Consider the following 16,514-nt stretch of genomic DNA (forward strand, 5'->3'; position numbering starts at 1 on the left):
ATTATTGCAACACCCACTGCTCTGCAAATATGGAATAAATGCATTAATCAGAATCAACTGCTGCCCAACTGCTGTTACTTGCACTTGTCGGATGGCAATGCTGATAGTGTCTTAGTATACCAACCAGGTCTCAAAGCAATTTTTTTCTTGGGTGTTCTCTTTCATTCACTGTTGAATTCGTAGTCAAAGCGCATCCTTTCAGATGTGAGGTTGTATGAGCAATGTAACCTGGAGAAGATGCACATCCCATCCACCCCACATTAAGTGCATGAGCAGCACCCCAGGGTCTATAACTTCTAGCGTCTGTAAACCTGTGACTGAATGTCACCCCTTCGTAATGTAATTTACGAATTCTGCACTGTGATTACTAATCTGTTTGTGTAACAATGCGCTCCTGCAGAATCACTCCGCAGATACACTCTCCATCTTCACTTGTTAAGCAAGCGGCACAGTGAAAAAATGGTGGTTATGTAATTAAACTTTCAAATTCTCAGTATAGGCTGGCTGCAGCATTCTAGATTGTGTATACTATAGAGGAGCAGTAGGGGTACGCCAGATACAGGCTATTTTGATAGACAAGAATTGGAAAGGTTCCACTTTAATTGGGCATTGCATTATATTTTCAATACTGGAGATAATATATAATGAAAATGCTTTGGCCATCAAAAATGGCCAATATTTAGTCATAAATTATATTCCATCAAGCGCTTCATAAATTTGCCAAAACGCTTTAGAATCTAAATCCTACAAACAAAACCTGTGCACCTCAAACAAAAAAGGTTTACCCACAGTACCTACATGCAGATTGCATATACTGTATTAGTGAAAGTAAATACAATAATGAGATGGATTTTCAACCCATATAGCAAATAAATGGGGACAGTTTATAATGAGTACAGTATAAGATTCAATATGATAGTGACATTAAAGGAAAATGGCACCATCATCCAAAATGAGAATGTGGGAAAACTATGCAGTCAATTTCCACTTATGGGAGGTTGTTTTTAGGAAGATAAAGCTAAAAAGGTAATCTTGGCTTACAAAAACAGGGAATCTCCTGTCTGAACTGGGAATGTTGCTACATATGTATATGTACAAAAACCATGGAAATTCTAGTTCCAAATAAGTAACTCACTAAAAACCTCGGAGAAACAAGTTTTGGCAAGGTCAATAGCTCTCATCTGCGAAACCTAATAGATTTGCCAATAGTTTATAGCCATGATACACAGCATCCCCGATGCCTTGCAGCATGACAAAAAAAAAGTAGCTATGACACACTCAGTCTTGTCATTTTGTAGGTGCATGCACCACAGTTGCATGTGTCTACAAGATGACATGTTTTTAAAAAAAAAAAATGTACAGATTCGAGTTTGATCGGTATATTAAAAAAAAGGAGCACAAAAGTGTTGCGTGGGTGGAGTAAAGAAACGGAGCGCACAGGTGCATGAAGCAACATGGAGGGTGGGTGGAGAGAGGCAATGGACGGGACAAAAGCAACATGGAGTGGGCAGGGGGAGAACCACTTTGGAGAAAAAGCAACATTTAGTGGAAAAAAGTGAGCGTAAACGGAGCATGGAGAGGACTGGGGAAGAAGCACACAGATGACTGAGAGCAAAACAGATTGCGGAGGGGGAGAAGTACCCTAGGCAGACAGCTGGAAACCACACGTCCTCACATAGAATGCTAAACACAGAAGAAAAAAGTAGTTTTTGAAAAGTAAGCAGTGGAAGGACACTGGTCCATAGATGTGCACTCCAGGAGAGGGGCAAACACAAAAGGAAAGAAAGCCCACACAAGCCGATAAATAAAAAACAAGCAAATAAGAGTGAAAAGGGAAACCAGTGGTAAGCAATGGATTGGCTCTAAGCCCATTTAAAACTGATAATAGGTATTTTTGCTAACAGACAGTTTGCGCTCTTAATAGGTGAGATCTAAAAACATGGTGCTGAGCCTCTTATCATTGTTTGTGCTTTAAGCATTTTGTACTTAAAAGGAGCAATCCATTACCCAGTACTGTTCATCCGTTTTCCCCAAACACCCTTATCCTTTTTACATCAATCTGCCTAAAGGCTGTCTGCCTAATTGTTGGGGGTTACCTTAAAAAAAAGTTCTAGCTAAAAGACGTGGATGATGTGGGTAAACCTGGTGCCTGGCTATGTAATCCGGAAAGAAATGCCACCAAGCAATATGTGTACGAGTATAGGGGACAATATAATCATACAAACATGTAAACACATTGATCTTTATTACAAAACGGATACAAAACATGAGTATCTTGCCAAGTATAAATCCAGGTGGTGGCCCTTATATAGATATACAACAAAAACCAGACACTTTCCTACATAAACACGTTTTTTTTGTAAATATTGCAAAATCTTCAACGAAATTCAAGTAGTCAGGTTTGCATATTTCTTATCTCTGTTCCACCCCTGCTATTGCGGCATGGTCTGGCCCATTCCCTTCCAGCTTTTTCCAACAAATAAGTCCTTGCTCTTGGCAAAGACTACAACTGTTCGTCCTACTTTGCAGGCATTGATTTGGCCTACTCCATCATCTCTTCCCATTGACAGCAGCATGGTGACTGACCCTGAAAGATTAAGGGAAAGGTAAAGTCAAGTGAGTTTTCAGGCTTGGTATAAAACGTAAGCTACATACACTTTTTGTGTTTCAAAACTTTGTTCTGACTTTTTAAAACATATCAGAAACTATCAGGGGGAAGATGAAAGTAAAGGAATTTTCAGAAGTGTCGCTGTTACCCTACATTGAACATGTTAGTTTTACACATCAGTGAAAATAATATTCAGTAATTTGCTGTTAGGTCATTAAAGTTAGGTCATTAAATCAAGTTTACATCCATTTCTTTGTTGAGCACCATAACAAAATAGAATTGTATTTTCTGGCACATTCAAAGCTTTACATTGGTGCAGTCTGCTGGTTAATGTATGTTTGCACACTGAAGATGTAAAGTAAAATGTGATATTCTTTGCACATTTGTAGAAAAATTGTAGAATGGATTATTGTATTTTTGGATAGGGAACTTTGAATCTCAGAATGCTAACAAAGAACTGTTGTCCTTAGTCTAACTGTATCTGTTATGTCCATTGTGGCGGTGTTCACAGGGCCTATGATCTACATAGACACATAACACTACTTGGTTGCTATGAGCATACTGCATAAAACTGGCTCAAGAAATAAAAACTTATAAAAAGTATAGGGCACTTTCTACTTTCATTTGCTTGCATAGTAGGTTCAGTGGGAGGGATGTGAAACCGGTGGAAACAGTGGGCATATTTGTTACCTGTATTGAGCTTGGTTAGGTATCTTAATGCTTATTTACCCATGTTGTTCACATAGATAGGCATCTATTTATTGCCTGTGCCGTTAATACAACACTTTGGACCTGATTACGATGTGGGGTGGAATGACCATCCAACCGACGTGGCCGCAGTGAGATTCTGACGGACTCATCTGCGGTGTCTCCGACATCCGCATTATGATGCATACAAGTCTATTCTCTGACTGAAGGAGTCAAAGAAGACTCAGACAGGACTGCATTGGTCAGAGACGACTCCGACAGGACCGCGTCAGTCGGAAAGGCTGTTCATAGGGATTCTGATTCCACGAATGCATTTGTTGTACCACCGAGCAGATTATGATGCATCTGATACTTTGGCGGTTCCATGGTGGCATCAAGAACAAAAGAACCTCCCCTAGAACAAAATATAAATAAAGGCAAACGCTCTAATCTTTGGTTCAAAACATCATCATTGTCCCACACAAGAATTATTTATTTGAAAAGCATATGTCTATTTATTTTCTGAAATGTTTTTCATTTGTAAATCCAAAAACAATACGGACATAAATGTATATACATATCCTATTTACATTTCAAAAACAAATGTGCAGCCTGCCCACTCACAAATTCAATGTAACCAATCACACTCATCCAAACCATCATCAGTCATAGCACTCAACAATATATACAAAAATCACAGACAAATCACAAAGAATTAACATTCATATATATACACCATTTAAAAACAACATACAAAAGAAGAGAGACAACAAAACAACAAGCGCTGACGCCCATTTCGGAACAGGACCGATATTCTCCAATCCTTCGACAGGGCGCAAATGGGTACATGAAATTTTTTTCCAATAATATATCAAAACATCAGAAATATACCAAAAGGTTCAAAACAATAGTCAAATACAATGCTTTTTATAAAGTTTGCGTTGAAAAATGAAATCCGGTCTGCAGCTTCACATCACATTATTCGATCATATCCCTATATTCAGAAAGGGAAGAACAAGACGATACACGATGACAAAAGGGTGCTTCACTGGAGGGCTGAATTTCGGCTCAAATAGATCGTAGATCTAAATCCAGGGTGGAAAATCACAACGTTGGTTCGGTCTGCAGTGCATGAATTCACGCTCCCAAAAGTCTCTCCAATTGGAGAGGGCCTCAGAATCCGGGAGAAATACAGGTAGCCCACAAGAGATCACAGATTCCAATCGATACTCTTGTTGGGGAAAATGGGCAGGGGGCCCAGGCTCTTACAAGGTACCCCGAGGGGAGAATTCCCGTGGCGCATGAAAATAGCGCGTCTCTTCAAAGTATATCATGGCCAGGATCCGACGGAAAGGCTGGTGGCTACAAGTGTAATTTTGAGAAACTAATGTTAAGGATCACAACATCAACCATAGTATGTGTTCACAAAACTACACAGTTGATGCCAATTGAAAGAGCAGACACACCTACCAATCCACTTATATAAATAAAACAGTACAAGGCTATGATCCTTTGCTATCACACTTCTGCAGAGTTGGACTGATCATATTGCTTTCTCCTGTCACACAGCAGCCAGCCCTTCACACTATCATACAGTCATTGCACCACTCACTGCACACATCACAATTATTTTACACTTTTTGTACACTCCTTCAATTTCAGACTGTTGGTATAGAAAGTGTTAATATAGTTAGTGAGGAGTGAGACTGAGAAAGTGCCACTGAAAAACCTCACCTGCACCCACATACAAATGTACATGATTAGACAGCAGTATGTGCCAAATGCTTTGAGTTAATGAATTACTGTAGACAAGCTCAGAGAGAGAACAGATTCAACCTTTTATACATACTGACGGTAGCCAGTAATCAATAAAACAACCAAATCAAGAAGTCTCTAGTACAATACCCAAACCAGTATTCACAGTACCTCCAGAGAATCATCATGTGAGGGGTGGTACAGGGGGTGAGATGCACGCAACCAATCAGCTTTGAGGTCAATTTAGTAGGGAAAGATAAAATGCAGGAAAGATCAAAAAGAGTTGCAATAGGATCACGCATTCTGCTGTGCTGATGTTTAAGAAATAGACACGTAGTCAGATTGAACAAACCAAATAACACGTAATCAGATGGCACAAATAACACATAGTCAGATGATTGCGCCAATGAACATAGGAGGGTGGGAGGCTTGGCTTTAGTAGTGTAATGTTGCTCAAATATACCACATATGTCTATTGTCGGTCACATTATTAATATATATATGATTCAGCAAAAATACACTATATAAAGGGCTACCTGCTGTAGCCAATTTGAGAGTTGGGTAGCAATCCTACCTGGGTTCATCACTCTCCCAGCCACTGTAAAATAAAACCTTTATACTTTATCAATTACTCTTGCTTGTTTTCCTACATCAATTAAAATCTAACCAACATTCTGGTGAGCCAGCCAGTAGAGATCCTGGAGGTCATCACCGAAGGCAACCGACGGACAGGAGACTGTCCGTTGGGAATAGGACTGCACATTTCTCGCAGAAGGTTAGCAGACACCTGTTTGATCAAAAGACTGTCTATTTTCATGGGTACTTCTCCCCCTGAGATGGTGGCTGTCATAAGGTGAGGCCAATGCAGACTACATGAATTATAACAATTGAAGTAAGGTTGTGATAAAGTTTAAAAGAAAATTGTTATGATAAATGAGCACAAGGCATCTAGGGTGTGCATAAAGGAGCTCCACACCACAGACCAGTAAGGAAAGTATTTCTGAGAGAAGAAATATGTCCAAAGGAATAGATAAAAACCTTATTCTACGGTTAGAGAGTCAAACCCAGACCAGGTCATATCAGATGTAGTTTAGAATAAATCAGCAAGTATATTGAAATACATAAAGGCTCTAAAAAGAACTAAAATAGTCCAAAAAGATAGAAGGACAGTTAGCTACCAAATACTAGATAAAAAGCTTAGACACACTGCAGGTAGAATGCGACACATATTACAGGCATGCAAGATGAATAGGAAAATGAATGATTTCTGCAACTCTACTTAAAAAGATATACATTCAGAGGATAAACTGTGGTCTCCCCTAGAACACATACTAAAGGCATTTCTAAGTGACATGAAAAGAATAAACAAATATAACCAAGAATGGAACAGGGGAACCACAAAAGGTTTACATTTGTGGCCAAAAGATGATTCATTTGACAAAGACCTCGTAGCACACACATTAACATGTATCAGGGCTAAATATAACGGAATTAAATTAAATAAAAGAGAGTCCATTCTTAGCTTATGGTCTATATTTAAAAACAACTTTGAAAATCAAGAGGAGCTGCTAACTGAAAGCCCGCTTAAAGATAAGAATAAAGAAACAGAGGCAGAGCCTATGACACACACCTACACCTCCTGCATATGTAGGAATATACCCAAATCTATTGCTCCGAGCAGCAGGGTATGAAAGGTAGAAAAAAAGGTACAAAGGTACAAAAAATCTTTATTGCGTGATTAGTTAAAATCCTTGCAATAGGAAAAACACGTTCAAAACCAGTCTATGTTAAAAATACTCATGAATTACAATTAGACAGGGTAAAAAGTCGTTAAAATACATATGAAATTCCATTTCTGTGCAAGGTTAAAAATACAGTAAACGAACCTGAACATTCCGAATGAACTGTTATCGAATTCCGCTCTTGATTCCGAAAAGCACAAAACTGGTTTGCTCGATCCGCTAAGAAATCAGCATTCAAGGTTCGTCTCGACAACAACACTCATAACAGCAAGGAACTCTTCAACATCGTCAAAGAATTCACCAACCCCACCGCAGCCTCTAACGACATCACTCCCTCCCAAGACCTCTGCGACGCATTATCCTCCTCCTTCTACAACAAAATTGCCGACATCCACAACAGCTTCGAGAATTCTCCGAGCGATCAACCCTCCCAACCCCCCTCAGATCCTACTCCGCCAACTAACAACCTCAGCGCTTGGAACCCAATTACCACGGAAGACACCATTCGCCTCATGAACTCAATCCACTCCGGCTCGCCCACTGACCCTTGCCCCCACCACATCTTCAACAAAGCTGACTCCATCATCGCACCCCATCTCCGTGATATCATCAACTGCTCGCTCAACTCTGCCACCTTTCCAGAAAGCTGGAAACACGCCGAACTCAGCGCCCTTTTGAAGAAACCCACAGCAGATCCCTCTGAACTTAAAACTACCGACCCATATCCCTCCTCCCATTCCCGGCCAAAGTCATCGAGAAAGCCGTCAACAGCCAGCTCGCCGCCTTCCTTGAATCCAACAACTCCCTTGATCCATCTCAATCTGGATTTCGAGCCAAACACAGCACCGAAACCGCCCTCATTGCAGCGACCGACGACATCCGAACACTCCTGGACAACGGAGAAACAGTGGCCCTCATCCTACTTGACCTTTCCGCCGCTTTCGACACAGTCTGCCACAGCATCCTTATACATCGCCTCAGCAACATCGGCATACAAGGAAAAGCCTTGGACTGGATCATCTCATTCCTCGCTGGGAGAACCCAAAGAGTCCGACTTCCCCCATTCTACTCAAAGACCACCGAAGTCATCTGCGGCGTACCTCAAGGATCCTCACTCAGTCCCACCCTCTTCAACGTCTACATGAGTCCTCTCGCCTCCATCGCGCTCCAACACAACCTCAACATCATCTCCTACGCCGACGACACCCAGCTAATCCTCTCCCTCACGAAAGACCCCAACACCGCCAAAACCAATCTTCACGAAGGCATGAAAGAAGTAGCTAAATGGATGAAACATAGCCGCCTAAAACTCAACTCAGACAAAACAGAGGTACTCATCCTAGGATCTTCCCCCTCAGCTTGGGACGACTCCTGGTGGCCTTCCGCGCTGGGCGCAGCACCCACACCCACAGACCATGCACGTAACCTTGGCTTCATCCTAGGCTCCTCGCTCTCGATGTCCAGACAAGTCAATGCCGTCTCGTCCTCCTGCTTCAACGTACTTCGCATTCTCAAAAAGATCTTCCGCTAGATCCCCCTCGAGACAAGAAAGACTGTCACCCACGCACTGGTCACAAGTCGACTGGACTATGGTAACACACTTTACGCCGGAATCACAGTAAAATTACAGAAAAAACTCCAGCGCATCCAAAACGCATCTGCGAGACTCATTCTAGACATCCTGCGCCAAGATCACATCACCGGATATCTAATAGACCTCCACTGGCTTCCCGTTAACAAAAGAATTACTTTCCGCCTTCTCACCCACGCACACAAAGCCCTCTACAATCTAGGACCCGAATGCCTCAACACTCGACTGTCCTTCTACAAACCCACCCGCCAACTTAGATCGTCCAATCATGCCCTCGCCACAGTCCCGCGCATCCGGAAATCCACCATGGGTGGCAGATCCTTCTCCTTCCTGACTGCCAAGACCTGGAACTCACTCCCCACCCACCTCCGCCTTACTCAGAACCACATCTCCTTCAGAAAAGAACTTAAAACCTGGCTTTTCGACAAATAATGTACCCCTTCCCCTAGCGCCTTGAGACCCTCTGGGTGAGTAGTGCGCTTTACAAATGCTTGAACTTGAACTTGAACTATCAGTACAATAGAATGCATATGAAACTTTAGGCAGAGTTTCTGAATTCTAGGTTATGCAGCTTGATCTATCTTTTGATAATATCCTACTTTGATTGAATCGTCGCTTAGTAGTTCAATTTAACCTGGTTTTTGCTTTATTCATAAATCGGACTAGCCTACATGCTAGCTGAGTGTCATTTCCCTCAAAGCTGGCTATTAGTGCTTGCCTGCGTTTTCGTATTCCTCTTTGGTTCCAGAATGGTTTTAATAACAGTCTCCACTCATTATTTAAAGCTGTACAGCTGCACAGTATATGCAGGACATCATCTTTAAAATCGCCACAGGTTCTGCAGTTTATTTTTGTTTCTATACGTTCCCAGGGTGCAGATGCGGATTTACAGGTAGGATTCCCATCCTCAGTTTCAAATAGGACTCCTTCACTTTTCTTGAGAAACCTGTTCCCAAATAAGCTTGTGGCAGAGACTTTGTATAACTCTGAATGACAAACCACCCGTGGGCCCTCTTAGTCAATGTTGCCTTGTCTTCCTCCAGAGATAGTAGCTTAACTGTTTTATTTACAAGCTTCTTAAAGATGAGGCCCATTAAGTTCCCAGAGATCTTGTAGGGCAAGAGATCTTATTGACGTTTGGAGGTAGATCATTGCAGGACTGTCTTTTTTCTTTTCTAGCTCGTTCCATAAGAATGAGTTCAGAGAGCCTTTATCTGCTCCCTTTATCTTGTGCCAGCATTTAGTATACGCTCCTTTTCGAGCTAATTGCTGTTTATCGGAGGCCAAACTCTAGCCTTAGTTGTGCTGGCGATGTGTACTGTGGGAGATTAAATATTATTCGTATTGTTTTTGACATCACTTTTTCCAAAATTGACTCATCTCTCCCTCTCTTACTTTCGCTGCCATAAGTAATGGATGGTAGCAGTTTTGCTCGAAGCAATACTAGTAAACAAGTTAGACTCGGTCCTGCTATTTTTTGCTTGAGGTTTTTTTAATGCCAGTGTGATCCCTCTTGTTTTAATCATTGCTTTTTGTTGTCCAAATGATCCCCTTCTATTGAACGCTATTCCCAAGTGTTTATATTCTTTGACCACTTCCAGCTGTTGACCTTGCAGTTCCCATTTAAGAAAGTGTTTTTGGTCCTTCCCATTGAGTATCATCACTGTCGATTTTTTAAAGTTTATTGATAACCCGTTCTTGTCTGAGAAACTGCTTGTGGTACTAATGAGATGATGCAACCCAACTGGGGTTCTACTTATCAGTGTTAGATCGTCCGCATACAATAAGTTTGATAGTGTTAAACCTCCCTGGTTTGGGCCATGATGGTTACAGGTGTTGAGCTCTGATGAAAGGTTGGAAATAAAGAGGTTGAACAGAGTCGGGGCAAGAACGCATCCCTGCTTCACCCTGTTAGAAGGGGCGATCTCAGGGGCGTGGCTTGGCTGCCGAGCGGAATGGCTGCCTAACTCCGCAGCTCCGCCGATCGAACTAATTAATCCGTATATCCTGACACTGTGACTCGGACCCCACGATCCCTACAGACTGCGGAGAACACCCGCTTGATCCTGTGCTGATTTCGTTGCAAGGAACATCCGTTTATCGGCGATACGAGACGGCCCGGTCTGCGGCCGAAAGGAGGCCTGGTGCATTGCTGGAAGCCGGGGACTCGCGTTGGGACAAGCCGGCCGGAAGTGCACGGCCGCCCTGGTGCGCACAACAGACTCGAGCCGCTTGGGCCCTTGGCGAGGGTAAACAGCTGCGGACATACTGTCGGAGGCACCTCACGGCTAGGCTGGAGGACCGCGGTGAAAACTGCCCCAATAACCACCTTTCTACACGGAGCTACCGCTGGGAGAGCGGCGGGTGCTCGGAGAGATAAATGGTCGCCAGCATAAGCGTGTCGCGGAGGCGTAAGGGACTCACCGCTTCCAACCGTGAGCTCCAAGTAAGCCCTTCCTAACGCTATAATGACTTTAAACAATGCAGACGCTAGACTGAGCTGGTCACAACAAGCCGCGTAGGGCGCCAACGTGGGCACAAAGGAGTAAAGCGGTGCGAACCGCCATTTTGGTTGTGGTCTGGATATAGCGGACGGAGTGTAAGAACGCTGGGCGTGAGGCCCGGGCACTGGCCCTGCATTGCCCCTACTCCACCTCCGCCTGACCGCCCATACAACACCGGAGGAGATCGTGGATATTTGTGATAAAGTTTGTTTTTATCGACATAAAGTGTTACTTACTTAACAGATATAAAGTGAGACTGAGAACTTTCTCCTGGGCGTGTAAAGTTACCCTTACTGTAGCTTACCAGACGACGACACGCTTGCTGCTCGTGGTGGATGGTGGTGGTGCCCCGGTCTCTCACCAACAGCGGACATAAAATACGACCCTAGGTGACACCACTGCGATCAGAGGATCATCGGAACACTTGGTCACACAGTGCCCACGCGGGTCTCGGTCGCGTGCAACAGCCTCCCAAACGACACGTGGCTGTGATTTGCCATGGGAAAACCCGACACAAGACAACCCAAAATCACGTTTGACAAGTCGAGAGAGAAACCGCCAAGACCGGACCCACCGGAGCAGGAAGTATCGGGAGAGGCTCGGCTTGTATTGCCGGCGGATGACATCAGAGCCATGTTCCAGGATCTAAAAACGAGTCTGCAAGGCATAGATACCAAAATGGACGCCCTGGCTGCACGCTTGGACAGCATGACGAAAAGGATGGACAAGCAGGAGGGCAGAGTCGAAGTGCTGGAGACACGCGTGACCGAAACGGAAGAAAGCCAAATGGAGTTGGACAAAAGAATACGGGGTAGGGATAAAGTGCTAACCTTGATTCAACAGAAAAACGAGGATTTGGAAGCAAGGTCGCGACGAACCAACGTCCGCATCACGGGCGTGGCAGAATCCACGGACATAGCCAATATGGAACGCTACATCGAACAAATGATGAAGGACATCTTTGGCGATGGACTGTCGTCGATGTTCCTTGTGGAAAGGGCTCATCGGACTCTAGGACCCACGCCCAAACCAGGTGCCCCACCGCGGCCCATACTGGCTCGTATCCTCAATTACAGAGACAGAGACACAATCCTACGTTTGGCACGCGGAATGGAAGATTTGCAATACAAGGGGAACCGGATTGCCATGTATCCTGACTTCACTCTCCAGGTACAGGCCGCCCGGCGAGAATTCCTGCCAGCAAAGAAGGTGTTCCAGCAGATTGGCACGAAGTACTCTTTAATTTACCCAGCAAAACTGAGGGTGCAAGGTCCAGGGAAGCCCACCTTTTTTGTGGATGCGAAGGCTGCCTTGAAATATGCCAAACAACTTGCTAAGGAGCAAAAGGGCCAGACGGCAACAGAAGAACGTGATGCAACTGAGCAGCTAAGTGACGTTGAATGACACTATGTGCTATTGGTTATGATTGGGTTAACAACATAGACGTGAACCCCCTGATAGACCGAGGGTCTTGCGATCCATACTGGGTATGTCAGGTTTCCCCGAGCACAGGCATACGCTAATTCGTTAGATTAAGGGGTGCTGGGGCTCCTGGAGCAGGCAATGTCAGATCAGCGCTCGATCACCCTGTCATAAGTACAGGGCTAGGTGGCGCCTACCTGCGTACCCCACGGGATGACTCCCACATTCTGGATGACTCAACTACTATTGATGTTAATTGGTATTGGTTGGACGGGAAGAGGGGGGGAATATGCACAACCTGATTGGGGGGTTGGAGCGGGAGGGCAGGGAGGGACTGGGATTTGGTTAATTTGTTTGTCAATGTTACTCTGTAGAGGCGCTTCACTACAAAGGTCACCAATACTCGCTTTGACTGAGAACGCTACCACTGTTGATGTATACGACCAAAATTTGGGGTGCCTGACCGGGGGGGTGGTTGAGAGAGGTTTTGCTAATGGCTAGTATGAGAGGACCCCTGTACAACCAACCGCACACAGCATACACTCTGGTGAACCGCATGCTACACAATCTCCTCGGGTTAATAGCTATATGGCATTTAGAGAGAGATTTGCTACAGGTGAGCCGACGACCCCCCGAGGCGATGCAGTTATGACGTCGATACAGTGCTTATCTTGGAATGTGAGGGGCATGAATGTCAAGAGGAAAGCGAGGCTTATACACTCCTATTTGATACGGAAGCAAGTAGATATCTGCCTGCTGCAGGAAACTCACCTGCCTACCACTGGCACGTCACTGCTTAAGCACACTAGATGGGGGGAGATAGTCCATGCCCCCTACTCGAATTATGCAAGAGGGGTGGCAATCTTAATCCGGAGAGGCCTACACTGGAAAACACATAAGGTATTGACAGATACAGAGGGGAGGTACATACTGATCCTGGGGATGTTGTGTGGAATGCAAGTGTTGCTGATAAATGTTTACGGTCCAAATAATGATAATCCTGAATTTTTCGAGGGATTGTGGCATACGTTACAGACATTTGGCCCAACAGCGATACTGTGGGGGGGGTGATTACAATGTGGTGCTGTCTGATGCTATGGTCAGGCAAGGTACTGCCCGTGAACACCACCCGAGGGCAGCTGAGGCGCTGGGAGACATTATTACGGAGGCGGCACTGGTGGACTCCTGGAGGCTGCTACATCCAGAAACGCGGGCGGGCACTTATATTACAGCACATAGGGCCGCTTGGTCAAGACTGGATTATTGGTTAATGCCTAGGGATCTTCATACTTCGGTATTGGCGGCTACACACCTACCGAGATCTCTGTCCGGCCATGCGCCAGTGAGTGTAACGCTTGCCACCCCAACACAATACATACAGCGTTTAGCTGGAGATTCCCCTCTCATGCACTGCTAGATCAAGTATTTAGAGAGGAGTTACGAGATAAAATAGTGGAATATTTTGAACTAAATGAAGGGTCTGTGGAATCGCCTGGTACACTCTGGGAGGCTTGTAAGGTGGTCACTAGGGGACACTGCATGGCGCTCAAAACGGGAGTGCTGCGGTCCATTAGGGACACACTGGATAGACTGGAAAAAGAACTAGCAGCCCTGGAGGTCACTCTCACTGCGTCACCCACTGACAGATCCCGAGCTGACTTTAGGACGAAACTCACCCAATATCAGGAAGAAGCTGAAAGGGAAGTGACATTCTTAAATAAGTATGTGCAGGCTAGGCGTTATGGGGAGGGGGACCGCCCTGGAAGAACGTTAGCCAACATGCTCCGAAAACCTAGAGGTACGGAGTCTATCATGGAGTTGAGACACGGGACTGGGAGCCTAGTCAGGACGCCAACGGACATATTGCATACAATGGCAGACTATTACGAGACACTGTACACTTCCAAGGTGCAACCGGAAGAACAGGTGATTACTGACTATCTTGACACGATAGCTCTGGCATGGTTCAATAATGGGGCACGTGAGTACATGGATCTACCGATATCGACAGAAGACATACGGGTGGCCATAGCAAGCTTGCCCTCGGGAAAAGCGCTAGGCCCGGATGGTCTAACTGCGGCGTTCTACAAGGAATATGCCGACATACATGTACCTAGGCTTCACAAGATGTACATGGAAGGGATTGAGACCGGGAGTCTCCCCCCATCGCTTCGGGAAGCCATGATAATCACACTCCTAAAGCCCGATAAAGACCCAACAAGCCCGGACTCGTACCGGGCGCTCTCATTGATAAATCTTGACGCCAAGATCTATGCTAAGCTTCTGGCGGAAAGATTGAAACCCATGTTGCCCCAGATAGCATTGTCGGATCAGTCGGGATTTGTGACGGGCAGGTCAACCTCCCATAACTTGCGAACATTGTTCGGCCTACTCCATTACCTGGACCCCAAGGTACAAGCCACGGCTGCCCTGTTAGATGCTACTAAGGCATTTGATTCCCTCGAATGGAAGTTCTTACTGGCACTATTCACCCGCATGGGCTTCAGCCGGTTATTCACACAGAAGATTAGCATCCTATATAATAGCCCAACAGCGAGAGTGAAGGTGAATGGAAAAATTTTGAATCCTATAAACATCACAAGGGGGACCAGGCAAGGATGCCCCCTGTCGCCACTGCTGTTCGCCATCGCCACGGAACCGCTCGCGGCGCGGCTGTGGCAACATCATACCCAACGCAGCATTGGCTTTATCTCTAGGGGGCTACTTGTGTCCATGTATGCGGACGACATAACAGTATACATGCAGAACCCAGCAGACAATTTTGACCCCCTGATGCGAGAACTAGTGAGATATAGCGGTCTAACCGGCATAAACATTAATTGGGCAAAATCCACAATGCTGCCTCTGACAGATGGCACGACCAAATGCCACACCGAATTCCCTATTGAATGGGTGACAGATGAGGTTAAATATATAGGCATAAGGATTAGTCGCTCAATACAGGACATATGGCTATCAAACTACGGAGTAGCGGTGGAATGACTTGAAGGCAAAGTCAAAAAGTGGAAGACCCTACCTCTGTCCCTAACGGGTCGTATAGCCATAACAAAAATGGTAATATTGCCAACATTTCTGTACCTCTTCGCGAACATACCTCTCCCGCTTACACTCTCCTTCTTCAAGCGTCTACGTTCCGCGATTCTGGAGCTGGTCTGGGCCGGGAAACAGCCCAGAGTTACATGGAAATTGCTGACACTTCCTTTCCGTCAGGGTGGGCTAGCGGCCCCGGACTTTGAACTCTATGCATACAGTGCGCAAGCCCAATACTTACACTATTGGCAACATCCGATACCATATCAGCCACACGTGTCGATCGAGAAGGACGTGTCGGCACCCACCCCATTAGCGACGACACTTTATCGTAAATATAAGCGATCACCGGTGGACATAGATACAGTGGAGACGGTAAGGTGGGCCTGGCTGAATGTAGCGAAGCGAGCAGGACTGGCTGAGCTATACGCCCCATCCATGCCGCTGAGTGGTAACCCGCTACTGGAACCTTTGCAGGACACAGCAATATCGGAAAGGGCACGCAAATGCAGTCTATCGGTGGCAGGCGACCTCTACCCCGATGACACATTCGTGACTTTAGGGGAAATCTGCGAGTCCGAGGTGCCCACAGCTTCTGAATTGCTCCTTTATTACCAATTACGAGCGGCATGTAAGGCCCGATACCCGATGTTTCCCGCTGTACCGCCGACATTATCGGCGCTGGAAGACGTATTAGCTAATAGCTCGTCAGGCAAACTGATTACTTGGATATATAAAATCACGCAAGACACGGCTCCGGTGATAAAACCCGACTCAAAATTGCAGTGGGAGGCGGAGGTGGGAATCAATATAACGGACAGGCAATGGGCGTTCTGCTGTACCCAGCTTGAGCACCTGTCGCCTAATTACAGGCTGAGATTGATCCATTTTAATTTCCTACATAGGACGTACCGCACGCCTACACAACTATTTAAAATGGGCCTATTGGCTGATGCTACCTGCTGGAGATGTGGGACTGCAGACGCTAATTTCTACCACTTAACGTGGGAATGCGCGACTGTAAATCAATACTGGACAGAAGTCTTTGTAAAGCTTGGACAAATAGTGGGGGAAAAGATAGGGCCAGACCCACTTTTAGCCCTACTAGGCTTCGTAGCGAACATACCGAGTGCTTCCAGGAAATTGGTTGCCCT

At 45.3% G+C, this 16,514-nt stretch overlaps 1 protein-coding gene across 3 annotated transcripts in view; it reads right to left on the reverse strand.

Moving 5' to 3' along the window:
* Positions 1–2,228: 2,228 nt before the first annotated feature.
* Positions 2,229–16,514, reverse strand: part of AIFM2 (AIF family member 2, ferroptosis suppressor) — a 556,015-nt gene continuing 541,729 nt past the window's right edge. For all 3 annotated transcript variants that reach the window (XM_078643245.1, XM_078643244.1, XM_078643243.1), the window contains exon 9: positions 2,229–2,587. In XM_078643245.1, the coding sequence (XP_078499371.1) occupies positions 2,433–2,587 (155 nt within the window). In that variant the 3' untranslated portion in view covers positions 2,229–2,432. The remainder of the gene's footprint in view (positions 2,588–16,514) is intronic.

The sequence above is a fragment of the Lissotriton helveticus genome, chromosome 5_1 (assembly GCF_964261635.1).
Source record: "Lissotriton helveticus chromosome 5_1, aLisHel1.1, whole genome shotgun sequence".
NCBI lineage: Eukaryota > Metazoa > Chordata > Amphibia > Caudata > Salamandridae > Lissotriton > Lissotriton helveticus.